The sequence below is a fragment of the Salmo trutta genome, chromosome 28, assembly GCF_901001165.1.
Source record: "Salmo trutta chromosome 28, fSalTru1.1, whole genome shotgun sequence".
Lineage (NCBI taxonomy): Eukaryota > Metazoa > Chordata > Actinopteri > Salmoniformes > Salmonidae > Salmo > Salmo trutta.
Genome location: NC_042984.1, coordinates 11,499,017 through 11,525,773, shown reverse-complemented (window position 1 = coordinate 11,525,773; position 26,757 = coordinate 11,499,017). Strand labels below are relative to the sequence as shown.

At 42.1% G+C, this 26,757-nt stretch overlaps 2 protein-coding genes across 6 annotated transcripts in view; both read right to left on the bottom strand.

Moving 5' to 3' along the window:
* Positions 1–10,960, bottom strand: part of LOC115165474 (histone lysine demethylase PHF8-like) — a 32,303-nt gene extending 21,343 nt beyond the window's left edge. The window contains exons 1-5 of one of the 4 annotated variants that reach the window (XM_029718629.1): positions 10,467–10,960; positions 4,346–4,686; positions 4,150–4,235; positions 3,750–3,888; positions 1,052–1,212 (exon numbers count right to left, since the gene is read on the bottom strand). In XM_029718629.1, coding sequence (XP_029574489.1) covers positions 1,052–1,212; positions 3,750–3,888; positions 4,150–4,235; positions 4,346–4,443 — 484 coding nt within the window. In that variant the 5' untranslated portion in view covers positions 4,444–4,686; positions 10,467–10,960. Of the gene's footprint in view, positions 1–1,051; positions 1,213–3,749; positions 3,889–4,149; positions 4,236–4,345; positions 6,662–10,466 lie in introns of those variants that run through there. The other 3 variants (XM_029718628.1, XM_029718630.1, XM_029718631.1) reach the window with 3 other exon arrangements.
* A 676-nt stretch (positions 10,961–11,636) lies between these two features.
* Positions 11,637–26,757, bottom strand: part of LOC115165472 (serine/threonine-protein kinase WNK3) — a 95,688-nt gene continuing 80,567 nt past the window's right edge. For both annotated transcript variants that reach the window (XM_029718626.1, XM_029718627.1), the window contains exons 19-24: positions 19,605–19,684; positions 19,008–19,348; positions 18,445–18,677; positions 16,994–17,089; positions 16,729–16,904; positions 11,637–14,820 (exon numbers count right to left, since the gene is read on the bottom strand). In XM_029718626.1, the coding sequence (XP_029574486.1) occupies positions 14,182–14,820; positions 16,729–16,904; positions 16,994–17,089; positions 18,445–18,677; positions 19,008–19,348; positions 19,605–19,684 (1,565 nt within the window). In that variant the 3' untranslated portion in view covers positions 11,637–14,181. The remainder of the gene's footprint in view (positions 14,821–16,728; positions 16,905–16,993; positions 17,090–18,444; positions 18,678–19,007; positions 19,349–19,604; positions 19,685–26,757) is intronic.

Here is a 26,757-nt window from a genome sequence, read left to right as displayed (position 1 = left end):
AAATAAATAACCGCTCAACACAAAATAGTGTGCACTCCCTCAGAATTTGTTTGGAGAAAATATCCTTTCTATTTTATTCAGCTATGCTCAATTGTATTCTTTATACTACAACATAAAATAATGCCATGGAATTCTAAGCAAATCTTGTCTGCTAAATGAACTAGTGTAGCCCACAGCCATATGGCATAGCCAGATCAGGACCTAACATAAGGACAACGCATAGTATGCTATTCTTTTCTTCTGAAATAGACTCCATTTCTTCATATAATGTTTCTTTAGACCTGTCTAAAATAAATAATGGCTTTAACGTGATGTGAAAGCTATATAACATGGATGTATTTGACTTTTTTTTAAATGTAGATGTTCCAAAGGTCTGCATCAGTGGCTTGTAGGCTTTGCGTGGAAGCCAGGAGAAGCTAAATATGTTTACATTAATTAACGGTCAACTACCGTGAGACCTGCAGTTATTTGCTTGACAATCACCGGCTAAAGAAATTTCATGACCGCCACAGCCCCAACCATGATCATATACAACTTCACAGAAAAAGTGTCGCGGGAGAAAAGACATTAGGTTACTCTGACAACCTACACTAAGTCACATCTCCCATGGTAATGAAATGTCGTTGAGATGTGACTAGTTGAAGAGCAGGTGTACTGTGGGAGGTTTACATTGACATTTCAATCATTAAGCAGATGCTATTATCCAGGGCGACTTCCAGTCAGTGCATGGGGCGGCAGGTAGCCAAGTGGTTAGAGCGTTGGACTAGTAACCGAAAGGTTGCAAGATCGAATCCCCAAGTTGACAAGGTAAAAATCTGTCGTTCTGCCCCTGAACAAGGCAGTTAACCCACTGTTCCTAGGCCGTCATTGAAAATAAGAATTTGTTCTTAACTGACTTGCCTAGTTAGATAAAGGTAAAATAAAAAAATAATACATTCAACTAAGGTAGGTAAAGGTACCATAGCAGAGAATATAATTCAGTGTTCTATTTAATTATGTGGGTAAAACCACCACATATCAAAATAATGGCATGTAAAACGGGGAGGATTACCAATATAGTGCTCTACGTCATTGACTCCGAAGTTCCCCGGGGGAAGGCTCATGCCCAAGCCGTCCCTCCTGAGGACCATCACGGGAACACTGAAGGAACGCTCCTCCAGGAACTCCACAGTCAGCTGGGCCCCCGACGGCTTCAACAGCACCTCGTCAGCACTGAACAAAACACAGATTGGGAGAGCATAAGGGACATATAGAAATTGAATAACTAGAATGGGAAAAGCACCGCTAGTCTGAGTACCAGCCTATTTAGCTAACATTCCACTCCTTGCCAGTGCCAAAGTGACTGGCCTTTCAGGAATCTCAACGTTTAATATGCACTGGATTTTACAGCAGAGTTGCTCATTGCTTGTTGGCAATAACATGAATATTTTCCATGACAACATGTGTTGCCTCAAAAATAGAATTAGTGTTAGACGTTTTGTGGTTGGAATTGCAGTATGTATTTAGATTGAGAACTTAGATGTGAGCAACCAGATACCAATGTGTTCTGTGGAGAAGAAAGTTCCAATATTTGCATAAATCGGTGTGATTGCAGGATAGCTGTGAGGGTTATCGAATCAGGATGAATTCCTCAGTTCTCCTCGAGCTCATTAATGATAGAATGTTCATATATGAAGATGACAGACAGGCCAGTCTCTTTGGCACATGACATGGAGTACAGTGAGTGGATTAGCTAGAGACTGGTATTGCCGCAACAACAAGCAACAACAAGCTAGCTAAATGTGCATGTGTTTCAATCTGTCCCCAAATTAATATAGTTGGTTTTGGTACTTTAACCTTCATATCATGAACGCGTCTGGTGCGGATTGACAAAATCAACATGAGCACAATTTGACAGTACACTCAATGTGGATGTTATGGTATTATGATGTAAAATTCTACCCACATCAAGGTGTTTTATGTTTCCGTCTACGGAACATTGCCACGTTACGACCTATGACGTCACAGCCTGAATCTGAGCAACATCCACGCCTTCATCTCATCCCGTCTGGACTATTATAACACCCTGTTTGTTGGCGCATGTGCCAAGTGCCTAAGGCTACAATATGTCCAGAACTGTGCTGCACGTTTCCTACCCACACCTCCACTGGGTCCTCATATGCTCATGCGTTGACTTTAAAATCCTGGTTCACACCAACCAAGCTATCCACAACTCTGGACCCAAGTACCTGCCTGACCTCATCCTACCCCACATGCACCCTTCGTTCATCCAGGTCCATCTCCCTTCAGCAGCCTCACAGCAGACTGAACACTTCACCACACAGACAGTGTGGTGAAGAAGGCGCAATAGCGCCTCTTCAACCTCAGGAGGCTGAAAAAATGTGGCTTGTCACCAAAAACCCTCACTAAATTTTACAGGTGTACAATTGAGAGCATCCTGTTGGGCTGTATCACCACCTGGTACAGCGACTGCACTGCCCACAATCACAGGTCTCTCCAGAGGGTGGTGCGGTCTGCACAACACATCACCGGGGCAAACTACCTGCCCTCCAGGACACCGACAACACCCAATGTCACAGGAAAGCAAAAAAGATCAACCACCCGAGCCACTACCTGTTCACCCCGCTTCCATCCAGAAGGAGAGGTCAGTACAGGTGCATCAAAGCTGGGACAGAGATTGAAAAACAGCTTCTATCTCAAGGTCATCAGATTGTTAAACAGCCACCACTAGCACAGAGAGGCGGCTGCCTACCTACAGACATGATATCATTGGCCACTTTAATAAATGGAACACTAGTCACTTCAATAATGCCACTTCAAGAATGTTTACATATCTTACATTACTCATCTCATATGTATATAATGTATCCTTCACTATGTATTCTTTACTATCTATTGCATCTTAGCCGCTCTGTCACTGCTCATCCGTATATTGATATATTCTTATCCCATTCCTTTACTAGATTGTGTGTATTAGGTTTTGTTGTGGAATTGTTAGATATTACCTGTTAGATATTGCTACACTGTCAGATCTGGAAGCATAAGCATTCCGCTACACTCGCAATAACATCTGCTAACCATATGCATGTGACCAATACAATTTGATTGGATATGGATGACAGGGCTTTCAGTTGTGTGACTCTTTGGCTGTGGAACACACTTCCAGTCACTATCAGGGCTGCAGAGTTTCTGGCCTGGTTTAAGCCACAGTTAAAAACTCAGCTTTATAGAAAATGACAATTTTATTAGTTGTTTTCTTCAGAGCCTCAGGTGTGAGAAAAGCACTTTACAAATGAAATGACATTATTATTACTTCAATGGAGGGAACCAGGGCAGAACTGTAGAGGTAGAAATAATTATTAGAGTGTCACTCCACAATGATAGATTAACTGAATACAAAATGCAGAATTAAAAGGCCATATTATGGACCACTCGATAGAGTTGAGACACTACACTGTATATCAAATAAAATGTATTTAAATTATATTGATCACATGCGCCGAATACAACAGGTGTAGACTTTACATTGAAATGCTTACTAACGAGCACATTCCAAACAATGCCAAGTTAAAAAGTAAGACAAAAATATGTACGCAAGCAGAAGATTTACGCTTGAATTCATTTAGGTGTCAGGTTGGGTTCTTCCTCTGGGAGGGAGTGATTTTAGGTAAATGTAAATAGTAGATATAAAGACTGTGGAAGAAAATGAACATGTACTGTATAGACATAACGTAATATGGGAGGTTTACCTTGGGAAGGTGCGGCTACGTAGCTCTCTGACAAACTGTGGAGTGCCAGTCTTTACCGGTCGACCAGAAGTGTCTCTTCCTCCAGTGGCTCCAACATCCGCCTGCTTGGCTCCTCCACGCCGCTTCCTCACTGCAGAACATAAAGGGGACAACAACAGATTGGGATTACAACCAGAACCACACTACTAAAGGCAGACCAGAAGACTCAGAGGAATTGGCATGTGCATTCCTGTAGAGCTGGGTTTACTAAACCTCTCCTTGAGTACCCCCAGACATTCCACGTATTTAATGTATTCAGGACTAGCACACCTGATGCAATAGATTCACACAGGTCTGAAATACATGTCAAATATAAAAAGACAGCCTGGAAATCAAATTGAAAGTGACAAGAGGGACTTACTGACAGAGGGCCCATGAGTGACCTGACAGTTGGGGCAGTGGTACAGGTCAATCTCTGCTGCTTTGTCTTCCTCCACTCCAACACAACTAAACAAAAAAATAATAATGTACACAATAAACAAAACCAATTTACTCAACTAGCCTACTGTAAAAAGTTGTTAATAAGTAAAGCTCAATGACACTGAAATATAACTTACCTTCCATGGAACCAGTCTTGACAGATGTCGCACTCGATCATAAAGCGTGTGACATCATAGGGTAGGCGACACAGGCAGTATACTGGAACCGACGCCATACTGGGAGTGTATGGGAACTAGTACTGCTCTGTGTCTGACTGACAGTTAGGCTACTGAGAATGGAACAGCACTACACGTGATAGTCTAAATTGGAAATAGGTCAGGGTTGCATTGAGCGCTTAATATATATTTCATTAAAATGGTGAGGGTACTGAAGCAGCACAGGGCAGTGCCAGGTTAACGGTTGTGTCACTTCACTGGGACTAGGTGCCTGTCACACTGTACTGGCCATGGTTAAGCACCTGTTGAACGGGTAGAAAAGAGAGCACAAACGTATGTTAAAAACGTATACAGGGATTTGGGTGTTAGGTTAAAGGATAAGAAAGATAGGCTAGTCTTACTAACAGAAAGTGTCTCGTTAGTTAGCTACTAACGTTATACTTGGCTTGCTAGCAGTGGGTCTTGACTAGCAAGCTAGCCCCCGATTAGCTAAATATAGTTAGCTAACAAGATGCATATTAAACACAATATAGCTACAAAAGTTGGCTAACTAATAATAACATGGTGTATGGGGAGGGGTAGGCCTTGCAAACTGACAGCTTTCACATCTTAACTGAAAAATCAGACAAACATTATTGGCTAAGTAACGTTAGCTTGCTAGTACTAGGTAGGAAAGTAACATTAGCTAGCAGCTTAGCTAGATAAGTAAAGATGGCAGCCTGGCTAACAATAATGGCTTTAGTAAGTAACTAGCTATGGGGGGCCGCAAAAAGATGGCGGCGATTGCAGACGAGATTCCAGCTTGCTCTGAGTAACCTTAACTTTTATCCCTCTCAAACTTACTTAAATGTAACGGAACTTGGCTTATAGTAAACACAATAGAGAACAACGTTTAATTGACCGATAATTTGATTCGAAACTTTGAGAAATGGAAGGAAAAAATGTGCGAAAGAGCAAAGGGAGGAGAAGGGATTTGCTAGCTGAGCACTCATACACTGGAGAAAAACCGCCACCTGACTCCTCAGGAGAAGAAATGGAGGATTCTGGACATTCCGTTGATTCTGAAAATGCAGTCAATAGTCCTGCACCCAAAAAGACACAGAAAAAATTGTCTTTGCGCGAACTACAGGTCAACATAATCGATGCTGTCACTGCAAAGATAAACGAAAGAGCCGATGGTCTGGAGAAAATGATACGCGAAAACACATCAAAAATAGTTGACCTCGAGACCTCTCTGAATCATGCATACAATAGTATCGAAGAGCTTAAACTTGCAAACACTGCTACGTCTGAGAAATGCACTGCTCAGGAGAATACCATCGCAGACATGCAAGAGCGTTTATCGGAAGCAGAGCGATACCGGAGAAGGTGGGGCTACGGCTTTACAGTGTCCCCGAGGACCAGGATGAGAATGTGAAGCGCTTAGTAAGAGACATCTGTAACCGTGTGGCACCGGACTTTCCCGATGGATATGGCTGTGGATGTCGCTCATCGTATTGGGAAGAAACAAGATGCCATCGTCAGCCGATCGATCATCATCCAGTTTGCTTTTCGCACAGCGAGAGATGCAGTTTGGAAGAAAGCAAAGGAAAGCGCCTTTCTGAAAGAAAGAAAACTTAGATTCGGGGAGGATTTGACTGCAGCAGACAAGGCAGCAAAGGCGAAATTGTGGCCTCTTGTACAACAGGCCCGAAATCAAGGAAAGGGTGGATACTACAGGGGAATCAGAGCCTTTTTCGCCAACGGTAAAGAAATACGACCGGGGTGATTTGTTCTGTCTGTAGGTTTACAAGGTAGTTCCTCCCTCACTGCAAACTGAACGTTCTACTTTTGAAACATGGTGTTACTATTTTACAAGTTAAGACTTCTGTTAATACATATATGAAGCAACTTTTTATAGAGAGGGTAAAGTTGATATTGCATAGGATTTTTCTTTCTATTCTATAGATATGGACTTGAAGTTTGTCAATCAATGCCAGGGGGATACGTAACCTGTTGAAGAGAAAAGCTTTTTGTTTTTGTTTTGTAAGGACTGCAACGCAGATCTTGTATTCGTTCAAGAAACACATTCATGCAAAGAGGACTATAATTATTGGAAAAATCAGTGGGGCAGTGACATTTTTTTGGCCCACGGGACAAATCATTCAGCTGGGGTTGCAATTTTAGCACACAATTTCAAAGGGAAATTTTTGTTTACTCAAATGGACTCCAATGGACATTGGCTAGTAGCGGTCATCAACCACATGGACAGATTATTTGTGTTGTGTAATGTATATGGATACTGGTCTAGTCCTCCAAATAACTTACTTCTAGAGGAAATTGAAGAAATTCTTAAGTCTTCTGAGAAAATATCCATCCAGTCAGATTATAGTTGGTGGAGATTTTAATATGGTTTATTCTAATGAGACTGATAGATTGCCTCATAGGCCTAACATTGGTGTGAACAAGTTGGTGAATTTCTGCCAAAGCCTGGACTTAATTGACATATGGAGAGTAAAAAACCCTGGAGAGATACAATACACATGGAGTAATAGAGATCGTTCCTTACAATCAAGAATTGATTTGTGGGTGATAACCTCTAGTCTTGAGCCCAACACTGTAGAGGTAAAAATACTGCCTGCAGTCCTGACGGATCATAAAGTCATATGGTTGACTGTAAGAATATGCAGTAATGATGGTAAGAAATACTCTGGTGGTTACTGGAAATTAAATAACTCATTGTTATTGCATGATTTAAAAAATGTGATTAAGAATCTAATTTCTGTTTACTGGAGTTTAGCTACATCTAATGCAGAATATGGGAAATATTGGGAACTGCTGAAATTTAAAATCCGCTCAGCCTGTATTACTTATGGAAAACGGCTTGCTTTAAGAAGGAGATGTGAGGTAGCTGAACTCTCTAAAACAATTGCCGATATCACAGAGATTGAGCATCTTGATCTTAATGAGAAAGCTAAATTGAATGATTTACAGAATCAACTAGATACATTGTATGAGGAAAAGGCTAGAGGAGCTTTCATAAGATCTAGAAAACAATGGCTTGAAAAAGGCGAAAAGAACAGTAGATACTTTTTTAATTTGGAGAAGAGGAGAGGGGAACTCAACACACTCCGGAAACTTAAGATTAATGGGGTTACCACTGAGGATAGAGAGTTATCAGAATTTACCACTAAATTTTATGAGAATCTTTACTCCTTCGATTACAATTTGAGTGACTCTAAGGATCTCCTTGATTCTATAGAGAATGTTAATTTGATTAGTGAAGAACTCAGTCTTGTTGCCAAGATTTATCCATTATGGACATCCAGTACGGGGTTGCTCAGTTAAAAAAGAACACATCTCCAGGTTGTGATGGATTAACCTCTGAATTTTACAAAACCTTCTTTGAAGAAATAGCACCTTTTTTACTTGAAACCTTTAAGAAGGCTATAAAGAAGGGAGAACTACCTGCCTCTCTGAAGCAAGGGGTTATTACTCTTATACCTAAACCACACAAGGATCTCCTAAGTATTGATAATTGGCGTCCAATCACACTCCTAAACTACAAACGACTACAAAATGATAGCCTTAATCTTTGCAAAAAGGTTAAAGTCTTGCTTAAATGATCTGATTGATGAATGTCAATCAGGGTTTATGAAAGGGCGCCATATATCTAATAATCTGAGGCTGGTGCTAGACTTGGTTGAGTATTGTGATCTATTAGATGACTTCCCTGTTATCCTATTTTTGGATTTTCAGAAAGCATTTGATACAGTAAGTCACAATTTTATCTTTGATTGTCTTAAGCATTTGAAATTTGTTCATTTTTTTGTTGATGCTATTAGAACTCTGTATAATGGTGGCAATAGCTGTATCAAACTCTGTCATGGAACATCCTCGAGGTTTAACATTTACAAAGGAATACGACAAGGTTGTCCAATTTCACCTTTTTTATTTTTGTTAGTATCTCAAATGCTATGCTCATTAGTTCATAAAAGTCAATTTGAAGGCATTACATTCCAGGCCAGAGAGATCAAGATATCCCAACTGGCGGATGACACCTCACTTTTTTTGAAAAATGTGTCTCAAGCTAGATTAGCATTGGATATCGTGAAGCAGTTCTCCAAAATCTCAGGTTTGGTTTTAAATCTTTCCAAATGTGAGATGTTTGTTTTGAAAGGAGCTGTCAATCCAGCAGATTGTAACATCTCTGAAAAAGATACTGTAACCTACCTTGGTGTAAAGATCACCAAAAATCTTAAGGCTATGAATGATCTTAATTTCAACCCTGTAACTTAATCTGTCAACAAAAAAAATATCCTCATGGTTAGGGAGGGATTTAAGTCTTCAAGGAAGGGTGCTTTTATCCAAAGCTGAGGGGCTATCTCGTGCATCCTATCTTTTTTCATCTATTGACATTCCCAAATCCACTTGCTGTACCTTAGATAGGCTTTTGTACAACTTCATATGGAAAAACAAGCCACATAAGATAAAGAGATGTTATCACCAACAGGGTTTGTGATGGTGGTCTAAATGTCTTAGATTTCACTCTCTTTAATCAGATATCAAAGGTTAACTGAATTAAAAGGTACATAAAAAAATCATCATAGTTTCTGGAATATTATACCTCATTTTGTTTTTCAGAAGTTCGGAGGGCTTAATTTTTTACTACAATGTCCATATATTGTGGGTAAACTTCCTGTGAAACTGGCGGATTTTCACAAGCAGGCTTTAATGTGCTGGGCTTTGTTGTATAAACACAACTTTTCACCTCAAATGTTTTATATGGAACAATGGGTCGATATTACAGAGAAACAAGATGTTATTTAACCATAAATGGTTCTCGAAAAACATTGTTCTTGTCAGCCAATTAGTTGATAATAGTGGGAATCAATTTACACGGAGAGAATTTATGGAAAGATACAACTTTGAGGTTTCAAGCAAGGAATATGACACTGTTATTAAAGCTATACCTAATAGGATAAAAACTTTACTTCAGAATAATACATATTTTGGAATATCTTCGATTGTAAGCAATGTTCAGGTGAATGGCATTGGTCTACTAGATACGAAATTCAACAATCGTTTAGTAAGGGATATTTTCTACAGGAAGTCTATTCCCTCTACGATATTTTATTGGGCTTCATCGTTTGATGTAAACTGGCGCCGTGCTTGGCTCACTCCACACAAATTTATGGTGACCAATAAAGTGAAGGAGATCTCCTTTAAGATAATCCATAGATTCTATCCGTGTAATAGTTTGATTTCTAAATACATACTTGATGTTACCAGTGAATGCAGTTTTTGTGAACTAGAAACTGAATCTATTGAACACTTATTCTGTAATTGTTTATATAGTGAAGTGTTCTGGACTGATGTAAAACTATATCTTGGCCTCAAATTGCATACAACCATTGATATTACTAAGTTTGACATATTTTTACTACACTGATTCCACAATTGAACGTGAGTATGTCATAAATCTCTTTATTTTATTAGGAAAATGTTTCATACACATCAAAATTTATGAAGAAAAAACCGTATACAAAACGTATACAAAACAAAATGTCACAAAAATGTATTCGCTATATGTCTGTATTTGATTTGATATAATGTGGAATAGTTGTATTTTTTTTCTCAATTCTTTGGAATCCCTCTGGCTGTTATGTTTATGTTTTGCATGTTATTGTTAATAAATAAAATAAATAAAAAGTAACTAGGTATGGAAACTAATGTTAGCTAACAAACGAAAAGTACAGTTAATTTAACGTTACCGATGGCTAGCAAGCTGGTAATAATTTGTATTAATTAAATGATTAGCTATATATTAGTTAGTTGCAATTCAAGACAACACATTTCAGTATTTGGCTACTATAACTGCTGTTTATTCACTAACTTAGCCAACGGTGGCTAGCATGTTCTGCTAGCGGCTAACGTATGCAACCTAACTAGGTAACGCGTTAACTAAACATCGGATAAATCTGTATTAATCTAGCTAGTTTAATATCTAGTATTTCATATTCGTTCATGACAAAAAAAAGAGTATTGTATTAGCTGTACGTAAGTTGCACGTCCATAAAATCGGTCCGAAATCATTTCTTACCGGGATTTGAATTGTCTGGTTGCTGCAAAGAGGCCACCGGCCAAGCATTCGAAATCGGTTAAAATCCGTACGAAAGGCCGAGGATCGATGAGGCCTTATTGTGCAGCGAAAAGTATTAACAAAATTGCACTTACTGCATAGGTTTTTTTTTGCCACAAATTATGTCCAGGTGTGTAGTTTGTCACCAAATATGTATGCAGGGTTTGAATAGATGAAAAGACCACTACAGGAGCAATGTTACTATAAACAACTCAGAAATAAAGACATTTGTGATGGAGCAACGGCATTTCAAACCACTCGCAAAGAGACTGTCTGCAGTTGAAATAACAATAAAGTTGCGCTAGTAGCGGGCCTTCAAATGTAGGCAGAGAGGAAGAGGCGAAGCGAGCGGCATAACTGGGCCCGAAATCTGTCTTCTCCAGCAGGTGGCGTTTTTTCGCTCACTAGGCGATGAATTTTTGTATGGAGGCCAATGAGTGAGTATCGAATTTGGTTAACAAAAAATGTAATGGCTTATTTGCTACGTGTGGCCTATTTGATTGAATATAAGTTTCGTAATTATTAGGTTGTTATGAGTGTATCGATATAAGTAGGATATGTGATATCCCGGCAACTTTGAGAAAAAACACTTCATATCGGAGTTGGTCCTGGTTGTCACTAGTTACCACAGCCACAAAGTCAAACTCCGCCTACTTCCACAATGTATCCTCTTAAAATGTGCTTTTAAACCTAATCTTAACCACACTGCTAACCCTAATCCTAAATTAAGACCAGAAAGCAAATTTTTGTTTTCATGAATTCTTACGATATAGCCCATTTTGACTTTGTGCCTGTTGTTCACACGCATATCTGCCCTGTCATTGGCTGGATTTGGAATTGGCAGGAATTCGTCCTTTCGATCTTACCTCCTCCCAAATGCCTTCCATTTTTGAAGACATTTATTTTATCTGTTCAATATAATGGATAATCTGTGATGTAGGCCGACACAAAATGAAACAATATTTACATTACAAGGAAGTAATCACTCAACTGTAATAACCCTAACCAGCAGCTATTCCACCCGATCCACCTAGGTCTGTAATAAGATACATTATTTCAACCATATAATGACAAGACTGGTGAAATTGAGGACAGGTGTGTGTCCAATAGAATAAGCAACAAAATGCCCATTAACAGTTTGATGTTTAACACCATTTATTTTGATTAGTTACAAAACATAAATAAAATCAACAATTCAATTAGTTAACATTTTACAGAGGCTAAATCACCAGCAACATAAGTTTTATTTATATATTTTTCTGATTAAATATCTTTATAAATCATTGGTTCCCAATCTAGTGTAATATCTGGACACTCAAGTATGTGTCATATAGAAGATCCCAATGGCCGATAGATAGTCTAGGTCTGCCCCTTGATAACGTTTTGTTGTTGTCCAGTGAGTCAAGATGTGAAATGTAAGACAATATTACCATAGAGATAAAACAAGTTGAGATATCCCTATGATTATATCCACGCTGACTAAACCTCTGGTAATTGAAACATGACGTAGCTCTGTTTCAGCACATAGTCTAAGAGGAACATAATATATGCATGGAGGGACTCCATCAACAGAGATGAGAACCAATGTTTTCTAGTATCAGATAACCTCAGATTTTAAATGTTGATCAGAAGAACACCATTTTTACATTTTGTACAACCCCATTTCAAAATACAAAAATAATATTTTCTTCTTTTAGATTACATTTTGGTAACACTTCAGGAAAGGATGAGTTCCACATTTCCTTTTCATGAATATCATTAAGCTGTGACATATGGTCAACATGTTAGTATTGACTTGACAGCACAGCAACTTCCTCCACTAATAATCAGCAACTATAGTACTGTGAAAATGTGGGTTGTCTCATTAATACTGGAAACCATTATGTTAAACTCTATATTCATATGCAATTTGTAACGGTTTTACTTTTTGAACAACCATAAGCGTAAGCACAAACTGTTTTAGCTCCCCAATAGAAATGTCAATGTTTTGTTTTCGTCCTTCCACTTTCAGTAGTTTTATGGTGAGTTTTCAATTCACTATGAAGCAGTCTATCTCATACAGTGAGCTCTAAAAGTATTGAGGCAGTGACACATTATGTGTTGTTTCGGCTCTGTACTCCAGCACTTTGGATTGGAAATTATAAAATGAATATGCGGTTAAAGTGCAGACTGTCAGCTTTAATCTGAGGGTATTTTCACCATATAGGGTAAACCCTTTAGAAACTATAGCACTTCTTGTACATAGTCCACGTTTTTGGTGCACAGTCACACACACACAGTAAAGTATTAATTGTAGAAGGCAATATGAGAACAGCCCCTATACATTTACATGGGTTCTCCATTACCATGAAATGACTTAGCATTTTGTTTGTTTTCTCATCATTGTTTTCCTTGGATGACACCTTCAATATGCAGGGCTGAGACTGGTAGAGGAAATAAAACATTTATCTAAAACAAATGTATTTATTTTAGCTCAAATAAAACATTGATTTATTCCTGATCAATAAGTTACCTTGGAGTTTTCTGTTGTGCACAGCAGCAGACGTGATATATATATATATAAGCACACGTGTAAGTAGATTGCACTAAAGTCAGGCAAGTCAAGGTATGTTGTAGCAGTAAGATCACGCAGTCTTAGTCTCGGTGAGTGTCTATTCAGGAAGATTTCAATGAAAGCCCACTGAACATATTCATCAATGAAATCAATTTATCAGTGTATTAAGGAAATCAATTGATCAGAATTTAATCATGTTACTCATCAACTTATTTTAAATCTTCTAACCTAGTTGTTACCACTACTTATCAATGTAAAATATAACAATACACAAAGTACATGCCTTGCAAGTGCACTACACCGTACAACAGTGTGCTTAGTGACATTGTGGTAGTGATAATAGCCAGGTAGCACCATTATTACCATGCTCTGTGGTGTTACTGTAACATGCTGTTTTTAGCTGCTTTACATCTCATTGGTAGCCTGTTGAAACATTTGTGCTATATTCATGTAAGATGTTGGCTCACTGTATTGGCTTGTAAATGTCTGGTTGATTGTTGTCAACGTGCTTCTACAAAAATATTTAGTTAAATGCCTTACAGACAAATCACGCCAATACAGGATGAAAACATTTAGATGACAGTTAGTAATTGCACTTCTAAAATCCATAGTCCTTTTCAATATAAGTAAGCATTGACAAATAAAATAAAAAAATACAATAATAATGTCATAATGTTTGTGTTCCTTCATGTCTCTACTTGGGAGAAGAGTTCAGGGTCCAACTTTAGTTGGATTTAAAAAATAACATGACTGTTACTTGGTGTCAAAACACACAAGAGATATGTATTGAGAAAATCAATGGCAACACAAACACACACACACAAATACACACACAAACGTTACGTAAGTTTGTACATCTCAACACTCAAACACAACAATAACCCCCCCCCAGAGTTCCAAATGTCCCCTCTGTCTGTACATACTCTACTCTAATCTACATACTCTACATAGACTCAACCATCTCTCTCATTCACTCCCCATCTCATCTTTACAAACCCACTGGCGTCCATTTTCTCATTCTCAGACATTACCTCTCATAACATACACACTCTCCATCTTTTTTCTCCTTCCCTCGTTCCATCATAATCGACATCACTCTTCCCTTTTTTGATTTTCTTCATTTTACTGCTGTCCCAGAGGAAGAGTTGAGGTTGGGGGCGTGGGGTGAAGTTTGGCACTGGATAGTTGAGTAGCAGCAGAGCAGCAGGAGGAGGAGCAGAATGTCCCTCCGGGGCCACCGGTGGCAGCAGCAGCAGCAGGTCCAGTGTCTATGGTTCCCACCACCGTGGTTGTGCTAGACCCAGGAATCAGACACCCAGGCTGGGATAGGGCCAGCTGAGATGACGGGGCCATTTGGGGTATCTGGGAAGGCAACAGAGGTTGATTCTGATTCTGTGGTGAGGCTCCTACACCGACATTGGGTTGCTTGGGTGTCTGTTGTTGCCCAGTCTGTGGCTGTACAGGAGCCGGGGACTGAGACAATAGTGGAGTCTGGATTAGGGGCTGTTGTTGTAGGCATAGAGGTGATTGCTGAAAGGGCTGTATCTGTAATGGGTGAGGAGGCTGGGCTTGCTGGAGATGTAAACTTTGCTGCAGCTGTGGGACTTGAGGCATGTGCGTTTGTTGTTGTTGTTGCTGTGATCCTGGTGGTCCCCCCACCCCGCGCCACTGGCTCAGGCTCCGCCCAGCAGTGTACTGAGCTGGGGCTGGGGAGGCCTGGGGGTTCAGTGGTGCCACAGGGAACCAACCTGGAGGAGCCACCTGGAAAGATGACAGTCAAGACACACTAATGAGCACCATAACACCAAGCATACCATTATAATGTATGTAATAACTAGGGCTTTTGCAGTGACCATATTACCGCCACACCGGCAGTCACGAGTCATGACCGCAGTCAAATTGCCTATGACCGTTGGTCACTGTAATCCCAATCCAAAACTGCAAATGAATGGCGCTGATGAGTAGCCTACCAAACTTGCTAATGGCCCTTGCTAATGGCCTGGTACTAAGTGCTCTATTGTTCCTCTAATCAGTCTCTAAACACATCATGATTGAATTTGAATAAGGACAAATAGTGATGGGAGTTAGAGTTTCCGTTCCGAAATAGACATGGGAAAGCCCCAGACTCAATATGCCTTTTCAAAACCTGTTCCAAAATGATCTAAAGGACAAGCGGTCCGATCCGAGTGAGGGAAGCAGCAGAAAAGCCAATGGTTTTGCTACTTTATTAAAAGGCTAGGAGCACCGCAGCATGGAGGGAGAGACCGTAACCACTGTTATCTCACGCTAGACTGACTTCTCGCTAGCAACTTATCGTCCCAATCCGATTACATATTACCTGTCTTGACTACATCAAACAGAGATATAATAAACTAATTGAGGCTAGCCATAATGTTACTGCACTTCTCACTGTCCTACAGTTAGCCTAAACATAACAATAACTCCATTCAGATTATAGCCTAAACATAACAACAACGTCCTGTTCCCGCTTACAGTCCGGAGCTTCCAGAGTCGGCTTACAGTCCGGAGCTTCCAGAGACGGCTTACAGTCCGGAGCTCCCAGAGACGCTCTACAGCCCTGAGTATTCAGCAGGGGTGGACAGGTTGGGTGGGGGAAATAGACCTGAGCCTGAGCCACCTCCAGTATAGGTTGGTTGGGGAGGGGGGGGGGGGTGTAGCACAGGAGCTGTCGTTGACGGTAGCCACCCTCCCTTCCCTCCCTTTAGTTTAGGGGATTTATTTTGTTTTGGGGTTATTTTGTTTATTTGTGTGAGGTGCATCCGGGGTCTGCACCTTTGGGGGTGGGGGGGGGGGTACTGTCACGTCCTGACCAGTGATAGGGGTTATTTGTTATTGTAGTTTGGTCAGGACGTGGCAGGGGGTATTTGTTTTATGTGGTTTGGGCTGGTTGTGTTAGTTGTAGGGTGTTTGATTTAGTATTCCGGGTTTTGGGCACTGTTCTATGTTTATGTATTTCTATGTTCAGTCTAGTTATATGTATTTCTATGTTTAGTTAATTGGGGGTTGAACCCTCAATTGGAGGCAGGTGTTTTCTCGTTGCCTCTGATTGAGGGTTCTATATATAGGTATGTGTTTGTTTTAGTATTTATGGGAGATTGTGCTGGGTATAGCTTTGTTGCCTTACCGGCCTGTTATTAGTCGTTGTGTTTTTGTGTACGTGTTTATTTTGGTTCACCTTCTTTGTCCATTTAAATAAAAGAAGATGAGTGCACATTTCCCCGCTGCGTCTTGGTCCACTTTACCCTACGACAACCGTGACAGTAGTAACGACAGTATTCACAACGGTAGTAGTAGTAACAACAGTAGTAGTAGTAACAACAGTAGTAGTAGTAGTAGTAGTAACAGTAGTAGTAGTAACAATAGTAGTAGTAGTAGTAGTAGTAGTAGTAGTAACAACAGTAGTAGTAGTAGTAGTAGTAACAACAGTAGTAGTAGTAGTAGTAGTAGTAGTAACAACAGTAGTAGTAGTAGTAGTAACAACAGTAGTAGTAGTAGTAGTAACAACAGTAATAGTAGTAGTAACAACAGTAGTAGTAGTAGTAGTAGTAACAACAGTAGTAGTAGTAGTTATTGGTAGCTTGCAGTCATAGACTGAATTGTACACCAACTGTACGTATAGGTCACAAGTGGGTGAACCTTGTACTTTACCTCTGTGGGCTGTGGCCAGCCTCTCAACTCCTGCACCTGCTGAATCTGCTTCATCTGATTGAGCGAGGGCTTGGGATGGGTGGGACCCACTGTCTCCTTTGTCCAATCATCAACCAGTCTGTGCAAGTCATCTGTGAACGTGCTCTTCCTGGCACCTTGGGAGGGAGGACTGTGGTCTGAGAAAAGAAAAAGGGAAGATATTCAATCAAACACTTTATTCAGAGGAAGAGGAATAGTCTTATGTTTTGGTGAAACCTTTACTTACCTCTTTTAGTAGTCAGTAGACTGGTGTGTTCTGGGTTGCAGTATGGTGGTAGTCTGCTCTGTTCTCCACCTGAAAAACTACTGGACTGCTGGATACCTTCACGAGATACAACAGACAGTCAGATATCACATGTACAGCGCCTTTGGAAAGTATTCAGATCCCATAACGCTTTCCACATTTTGTTAGGTTACAGCCTTATTCAAAAATGTATTAAATCGTTTTTCCCCCCCTCATCAATCTACACACAATACCCCTTAATGACAAAAACAAGTTTGTAGAAATGTTTGCTAATTTTTTTTTTTTTTTAAATGGAAATATCACATTTACATTAGATTTCAGACCCTTTACTCAGTACAATGTTGAAGCACCTTTGGCAGCGATTACAGCCTCGAGTCTTCTTGGGTATGACACTACAAGCTTGGCACACCTGTATTTGGGGAATTTCTCCTACTGTTCTCTGCAGATCTCTCAAGCTCTGTCAGGTTGGATGGGGAGCATTGCCGCGCAGCTATTTTCAGGTCTCTTCAGAGATATTCGATTGGGTTCGAAAGCCGATCGAACACTCATGCGTTGTCTTGGCTGTGTGCTTAGGGTCATTGTCTTGATGGAAGGTGAACCTTCGCCCCAGGCTGAGGTCCTGAGTGCTCTGGAGCAGGTTTTCATCAAGGATCTCTCTGTACTTTGCTCCGTTCATCTTTGTCTCGATCCTGACTAGACTCCCAGTACCTGCTGCTGAAAAACATCCCCACTGCATGATGCTGCCACCATCATGCTTCACCATAGGGATGGTGCCAGGTTTCCTCCAGACGTGACACTTGGCATTCAGGCCAAAGAGTTCAATCTTGGTTTCATCAGACCAGAGAATCTTATTTCTCATGGTCTGAGAGTCTAGGTGCCTTTTGGCAAACTCCATTTTTTATTTGTTTTTATTTGTACCTTTATTTAACTAGGCAAGTCAGTTAAGAACAAATTCTAATTTACAATGACGGCCTACCGGGTAACAGTCGGTTAACTGCCTTTCCCAGATCTGTGCCTCGGCATAATCCTGTCTCGGAGCTCTATGGACAATTCCTTCGACCTCATGGCTTGGTTTTTGCTCTGACATGCACTGTCAACTGTGGGACCTTATATAGACAGGTATGTGCCTTTCCATATCATGTCCAATCATATGTCCACAGATGGACTTGTAGAAACATCTCAAGGATGATCAATGGAAACAGGATGCACCTGAACTAAATTTAGAGTCTCATAGCAAAGGGTCTGAATACTTACGTAAATAAAATATTTCTGTTTTACATTTTTTAATACATGAGAAACAATGTCTAAAAACCTGTTTTTGCGTTGTCATTATGGGGTGTTTTGTGTAGGGGGAAGGAGGGGGGGAGAGAGAAAAATACAAGGAGATCGAGATTGAAAGACCGAAAGTAGACCCAGGAAGAGAGATTGGTTACCAGGGTGACCAGTGACTCCATTGTTGTCTATGTGGGAGTGGGGTCTGGGCCGGAGCTTGGCTTTGGCCGGGCGGGGCCTGCGGGGGGAGAGGGCTGCCGCTCCCGAGGGGAGGGTTGGGGTGCGGGGCAGAGGCAGGGTCGGCCGGTGGTCTTTGAGGGAGCGGAGCTGTTTGTACAGCTCCTGGAGCTCTGTGTTCTGCTGAGCCTGCAGGGACACCACCTCCTTGATGTGTCTGGCAAGAGGTAGAACACAGGTAGAGGAAAGAGGAAAGAGGAAGAGGAGAAGGGTAGGAGGGAGGAAGGGAAATTAATAGAATGGAGTTTGGGAGATCATTAATGAAAGGGAGACAGTATAGAGAAACAGAGAAATAATTGAGGAGGAGAAAGTGAGTACATTTTGAGAATATAGACAGGCAGGGATGAAGTGGAGTGGGAGGGAGGAAGAGAATAAAAACTGGTTAGTCAAAATGTGAAAAAGGTGAATTCAGTAGATACTTCAGTTTCTTTCTTTCTTGATTGGGTTCATTATAATCTAATCTTTCCTTATCCCCTCCATGTCTCACTTCTCTCTCAGCTTGTGCAGCTCCTTCCTCAGGTCTTCATCCCCCATTTCACTCTCCTCATCATCACTACTGCCTAGGGGTAAGTGACCATGCCCATGTCCTCGGGGTGGGTGGCTGAGTGCTGGATTCTTCTTCCCATCCTCTCCCTCTTTCCCTCGGGTCCTCCTCCTTTCTCTCTCCAGGTCAGGAGACACAGGAGAGCTGTCTGTTAGCTCTTTCTCCTCTTTTTGGGCCTCCGTCTGGGTGACAGAGAAGCGCCCCACTTTCCTGTGACTGCTGCCTATACTGGAGCCTGCCTCTTTGGGGGGAGAGGCCTCGGGGAGCTGGGGCACTGCGGTGACCTGGAGAAATGTGAGTCATTAACTTTGATTGTGTTCTTCCCCTACCAGCGTATTCTGATATTTAAACAGGAAGGGATTTTCAGGATTATCAGAAAGTTCTAGGCACCTCATAGATCTGAAATAATTGATTAGACGTGGTAGTAGGTATCTTGTCCCCTCGTACACTTGGTGGATATTTTACCATAATTCTTACACCTATCTAATCCTTTCAGATCTATTGTCTAGGGGGCTAGTTTTTTTTCGGGATGGGCCGTACCCGAAATCGTCCCTTGAGTGAGTGGGTAGGGTTGGAGGAAGCTCCCTCTCTGACTGCCTGGCTGCCTCTAGAGTGACCATCTGGTAAAAAGAGGGCGAATGAAAAACAAGGGGAGGAGAAAGAGAATACACAGAGAGACAAGGACACAGAGACAGGCATAGAGACAGACATTCACATGAGTGAGGACAAGGTAGAGCCACAGAAACAAACACACACAAAGAGGGACACACCAACAAGTACAGAGATAAGACATGAACACACAGACACCACAGAAGAACAGAGTTAAAAATCATTGAATCACACGACATCACATCAGCATCAGCACACCACCCTGTGACTGTACAATACATTGTATGCATTGTATACAAGCTAACAGTACATGCATGACTATGGGAAAGTGTGCGTACATTACGTTGATTTAGAAAACTATAGTATTTTTACAATGCTTTTCTGTCCTTTTCTTACAGCGACAGGAATAAACAAAAAGGTAATGATAAAGACAACTAAAGATACAGTACATCTACAATAAAATCCTGCTTAAATAAGCATGACATGTTATGGGATGTGGGGAAGTGTGGTAGATAAGTGATTAATCATAATATATAAATCTATTTTAGGGGAGGGGTCAGTTAGTTCAACGTATGCATCAGTTTATCCCCACCCACCCACACACATCCATTCTCTCTCACCCACCCACCCACACACATCCATTCTCTCTCACCCACCCACCCACACACATCCATTCTCTCTCACCCACACACATCCATTCTCTCTCACCCACCCACCCACACACATCCATTTTCTCTCACACACTCATAGACAGTGTCCCAATAACATACTACACCCCACACTAACATCACACGTCAATCAACCAATCAACATCAATCAATCAATCAACCAATCAATGAATTGATTGACATTATGAATTCACTTGGATAAACAGTGATGTTGTCCGTGGTGTATGATATTTGGCAGCTTTTAAACAGAAAGTGTGTATATCACAGGAGGTTGGTGGCACCTTCATTTGGGAGAACGGGCTTGAGGTAATGACTGGAATTGGGGGAATGGTATCAAATACATCAAACACATGGTTCGATGCCATTCCATTTGCTCCGGTCCAGCCATTATTATGAGCCGTCCTCCCCTCAGCAGCCTCCTGTGATACACACAGATGTTGAACATAAGGTATGTAACGTGCTGTATGTTCATGCTATATCTACAATAAACATTCACATATAACTAAACTACAGTGGAACACACTAATACATGCAAGCATAGCAGTCTTCTAAAACAATGTGGCTTATTGGCTCAGCCTTATATTTTATTATTTGTTTTCTTTTTATTTAACCTTTATTTAACTAGGCAAGTCAGTTAAGAGCTAATTCTTATTTACAATGACGGCCTTGTAAAAGCCTATGCAGGTAAGAAAGAAAGGGAACAGGTAGTTGCTTCTAAACCCTGCACTGAACAATGTATAGTCAATTATGATGCCACTATATTCTAGGATATTACATACAGAACATACTGGCAAGCAATTGAGTCATTTATAAAGCATTGCATAATGTATTGCATTTCTAATGGGGTGATTGTCATGACATTTGCCAAGTGTGAGGTGCTCAGTCTGAGCAGGTGAAGCGTAGAGCAGTGCGTGGTTGCTATGTGGTGAGCACTGACTGAGCAGTGTGCAGTGGCCTTTACCCTCTGAGAGCAGAGTGGGGGCAGACTGGGGGTGTGGCGGGGCTGGTGGGGGTCATAAAGGGGTCTAATGCTCTCATATCCTGGGTGCAGCAAGCAGCCAGGTTCAATTCTGATCTCCAGAGTTACAGATGTAAACTCATCATCAGCCTCCTTATACTGCCCATCTCTTTCTTCCTACACTCTCCTCTTCTCTCCTCCTCCTCACCCCCATCTCTTTCTTCCTACACTCTCCTCTTCATCACTCTCTTTCTTCCTACACTCTCCTCTTCTCTCCTCCTCCTCACCCCCATCTCTTTCTTCCTACACTCTCCTCTTCATCTCTCTCTTTCCTCCTACACTCTCCTATTCATCTCTCTCTTTCTTCCTACACTCTCCTCTTCCTCATCCCCATCTCTCTCTTTCTTCCTACACTCTCCTCTTCCTCATCCCCATCTCTCTCTTTCTTCCTACACTCTCCTCTTCATCTCTCTCTTTCTTCCTACACTCTCCTCTTCCTCATCCCCATCTCTCTCTTTCTTCCTACACTCTCCTCTTCATCTCTCTCTTTCTTCCTACACTCTCCTCTTCCTCATCCCCATCTCTCTCTTTCTTCCTACACTCTCCTCTTCTCTCCTCCTCCTCACCCCATCTCTCTCTTTCTTCCTACACTCTCCTCTTCTCTCCTCATCCTCATCTCTCTCTTTCTTCCTACACTCTCCTCTTCTCTCCTCCTCCTCCTCATCTCTCTCTTTCTTCCTACACTCTCCTCTTCTCTCCTCCTCCTCACCCCCATCTCTCCCTTTCTTCCTACACTCTCCTCTTCTTTCCTCCTCCTCACCCCATCTCTCTCTTTCTTCCTACAATCTCCTCCTCCTCACCCCTCAATCTCTCTCTTTCTTCCTACACTCTCCCCTTTTCTCCTCCTCCTCCTCCTCACCCCTCAATCTCTCCCTTTCTTCCTACACTCTCCCCTTCTCTCCTCCTCCTCACCCCCCCTTTCTCTTTGTTACTACACTGTCGCCTTCTCTCGTCCTCACCCCCCCCTTTCTCTTTCTTCCTACACTCTCCCCTTCTCTCCTCCTCCTCACCCCCCTTTCTCTTTCTTCCTACACTCTCCCCTTCTCTCCTCCTCCTCACCCCCCTTTCTCTTTCTTCCTACACTCTCCCCTTCTCTCCTCCTCACCCCCCTTTCTCTTTCTTCCTACACTCTCCCCTTCTCTCCTCCTCCTCACCCCCCCTTTCTCTTTCTTCCTACACTCTCCTCTTCTTTTATTTATTTTATTTTATTTCACCTTTATTTAACCAGGTAGGCAAGTTGAGAACAAGTTCTCATTTACAATTGCGACCTGGCCAAGATAAAGCAAAGCAGTTCGACAACATACAAAAACACAGAGTTACACATGGAGTAAAACAACATACAATCAATGATGCAGTAGAAAAAAATAAGACTATATACAATGTGAGCAAATGATGTGAGATAATGGAGGTAAAGGCAAAAAAATGCCATGGTGGCAAAGTAAATAAAGTATGGCAAGAAAAACACTGGAATGGTAGATTTGTAGTTTGAAGAAAGTTAAAAGTTAAAATATAAATAATATGGTGCAAAGGAGCAAAATAAATAAAATAAATAAATACAGTAGGGGAAAAGGTAGTAGTTTGGGCTCAATTACAGATGGGCTATGTACAGGTGCAGAGATCTGTGAGCTGCTCTGACAGCTGGTGCTTAAAGCTAGTGAGGGAGATAAGTGTTTCCAGTTTTAGAGATTTTTGTAGTTCGTTCCAGTCATTGGCAGCTGAGAACTGGAAGGAGAGACGACCAAAGGAGGAGTTGGCTTTAGGGGTGACCAGAGAGATATACTATATAATAGAGAGATATATTCTCTCCTCCTCCTCACCCCTCAATCTCTCTCTTTCTTCCTACACTCTCCTCTTCTCTCCTCCTCCTCATCTCTCCCTTTCTTCCTACACTCTCCTCTTCTCTCCTCCTCCTCATCTCTCCCTTTCTTCCTACACTCTCCTCTTCTCTCCTCCTCATCTCTCCCTTTCTTCCTACACTCTCCTCTTCTCTCCTCCTCCTCACCCCCATCTCTCTCTTTCTTCCTACACTCTCCTCTTCTCTCCTTCTCCTCACCCCCATCTCTTTCTTCCTACACTCTCCTCTTCATCACTCTCTTTCCTCCTACATTCTCCTCTTCCTCATCCCCCCATCTCTCTCTTTCTTCCTACACTCTCCTCTTCTCTCCTCCTCCTCTTCCCATCTCTCTCTTTCTTCCTACACTCTCCCCTTTTCTCCACCTCCTCCTCCTCACCCCTCAATCTCTCTCTTTCTTCCTACACTCTCCTCCTCCTCATCCCCCATCTCTCTCCTTCCTACACTCTCCTCTTCTCTCCTCCTCCTTCTCCTCACCCCTCAATCTCTCTCTTTCTTCCTACACTCTCCTCCTCCTCCTCCTCATCCCCCCATCTCTCTCTTTCTTCCTACACTCTCCTCCTCCTCCTCCTCATCCCCCCATCTCTCTCTTTCTTCCTACACTCTCCTCTTCTCTCCTCCTCCTCATCTCTCCCTTTCTTCCTACACTCTCCTCTTCTCTCCTCCTCCTCATCTCTCCCTTTCTTCCTACACTCTCCTCTTCTCTCCTCCTCATTTCTCCCTTTCTTCCTACACTCTCCTCTTCTCTCCTCCTCCTCACCCCCCATCTCTCTCTTTCTTCCTACACTCTCCTCTTCTCTCCTCCTCCTCATCCCCATCTCTCCCTTTCTTCCTACACTCTCCTCTTCTCTCCTTCTCCTCATCTCTCTCTTTCTTCCTACACTCTCCTCTTCTCTCCTCCTCCTCACCCCTCAATCTCTCTCTTTCTTCCTACACTCTCCTCTTCTCTCCTCCTCCTCACCCCTCAATCTCTCTCTTTCTTCCTACACTCTCCCCTTGTCTCCTCCTCCTCCCAGTACATCACTGGGGCCAAGCTTCCTGCCATCCAGGACCTATATACTAGGCAGTGTCAAAGGAAAGCCCAAAAAAGTGTCAAAGACTCCAGTCACCCAAGTCATAGACTGTTTTCTCTGCTACCGCCCGGCAAGCGGCACCGGAGCGCCAAGGCTTGGACCAAAAGGCTCCTTAACAGCTTCTACCCCCAAGCCATAAGACTGCTGAACAATTAATCAAATGGCCACCGGATTATTTACATTGACAACCCGCCTCTCCATTTCTTTTTGTACACTGCTGCTACTCGCTGTTTATTATCTTTGCATAGTCACTTCACCCCCACCTACATGTACAAATTACCTCAACTAACCTGTACCCCTGCACACTGACTCAGTACCGGCGCCCCCTGTATATAGCCTTGTTATTGTTATTCTTATTGTGTTATTTTTTATTATTACTTTTTATTTTAGTCTACTTGGTAAATATTTTCTTAACTCTTTCTTGAACTGCACTGTTGGTTAAGGGCTTGTAAGTAAGCATTTCATGGTAAGTTCTACACTTGTTGTATTCAGTGCATGTGACAAATAAAGTTTGATTTGATCCCCCCATCTCTCTCTTTCTTCTCTCTTCTTTTCTACATTATTCTGGTTTAATGCAGGCCCAGGCAGGGTGAGTAACCCCCCTCATGCAGGCCCAGGCAGGGTGAGTAACCCCCCCTCATGCAGGCCCAGGCAGGGTGAGTAACCCCCCTCATGCAGGCCCAGGAAGGGTGAAGAACCCCCCCATGCAGGCCCAGGAAGGGTGAGTAACCCCCCTCATGCAGGCCCATGCAGGGTGAAGAACCCCACTCATGCAGGCCCAGGCAGGGTGAAGAACCCCCCTCATGCAGGCCCAGATAGGGTGAGTAACCCCCCTCATGCAGGCCCAGGCAGGGTGAAGAACCCCCCTCATGCAGGCCCAGGCAGGGTGAGTAACCCCCCTCATGCAGGCCCAGGCAGGGTGAAGAACCCCCCTCAAGCAGGCCCAGGCAGGGTGAAGAACCCCTCTCATGCAAACAAAAAAGATTGCCAAATAATGCAGTTAAGCCATTCTGCAAAACAAAACAATTCAAAACACAAGAGTGATGTTTCATGTAGTGATATCGTCAACACCGACACTATATAACAAAGACAATCGCATAACAATAGAAATACAAGAAAAATATAAGACTACAGTTACTTATTACCAAAAGATTAGTTAAAAAATAACAAAGAAATAATCATTCCTGTCAAGATAAGATTAGCAGAAATTACACAGCTACAGTGGGGAAAAAAGTATTTGATCCCCTGCTGATTTTGTACGTTTGCCCACTGACAAAGAAATTATCAGTCTATAATTTTAATGGTAGGTTTATTTGAACAGTGAGAGACAGAATAACAACAAAAATATCGAGAAAAACGCATGTCAAAAATGTTATAAATTGATTTGCATTTTAATAAGGGAAATAAGTATTTGACCCCCTCTCAATCAGAAAGATTTCTGGCTCCCAGGTGTCTTTTATACAGGTAACGAGCTGAGATTAGGAGCACACTCTTAAAGGGAGTGCTCCTAACCGCAGCTTGTTACCTGTAAAAAAGACACCTGTCCACAGAAGCAATCAATCAATCAGATTCCAAACTCTCCACCATGGCCAAGGCCAAAGAGCTCTCCAAGGATGTCAGGGACAAGATTGTAGACCTACACAAGGCTGGAATGAGCTACAAGACCATCGCCAAGCAGCTTGGTGAGAAGGTGAAAACATTTGGTGTGATTATTCGCAAATGGAAGAAACACAAAAGAACTGTCAATCTCCCTCGGCCTGGGGCTCCATGCAAGATCTCACCTTGTGGAGTTGCAATGAGCATGAGAACGGTGAGGAATCAGCCCAGAACTACACGGGAGGATCTTGTCAATGATCTCAAGGCAGCTGGGACCATAGTCACCAAGAAAACAATTGGTAACACACTACGCCGTGAAGGACTGAAATCCTGCAGCGCCCGCAAGGTCCCCCTGCTCAAGAATACATATACATGCCCGTCTGAAGTTTGCCAATGAACATCTGAATGATTCAGAGGACAACTGGTGAAAGTGTTGTGGTCAGATGAGACCAAAATGGAGCTCTTTGACATCAACTCAACTCGCCGTGTTTGGAGGAGGAGGAATGCTGCCTATGACACCATCTCCACCGTCAAACATGGAGGTGGAAACATTATGCTTTGGGGGTGTTTTTCTGCTAAGGGGACAGGACAACTTCACCGCATCATTTGACGGGGCCATGTACTGTCAAATCATGGGTGAGAACCTCCTTCCCTCAGCCAGGGCATTGAAAATGGGTCGTGGATGGGTATGACAATGACCCAAAACACACGGCCAAGGCAACAAAGGAGTGGCTCAAGAAGAAGCACATTAAGGTCCTGGAGTGGCCTAGCCAGTCTCCAGACCTTAATCCCATAGAAAATCTGTGGAGGGAGCTGAAGGTTCGAGTTGCCAAACATCAGCCTCGAAACCTTAATGACTTGGAGAAGATCTGCAAAG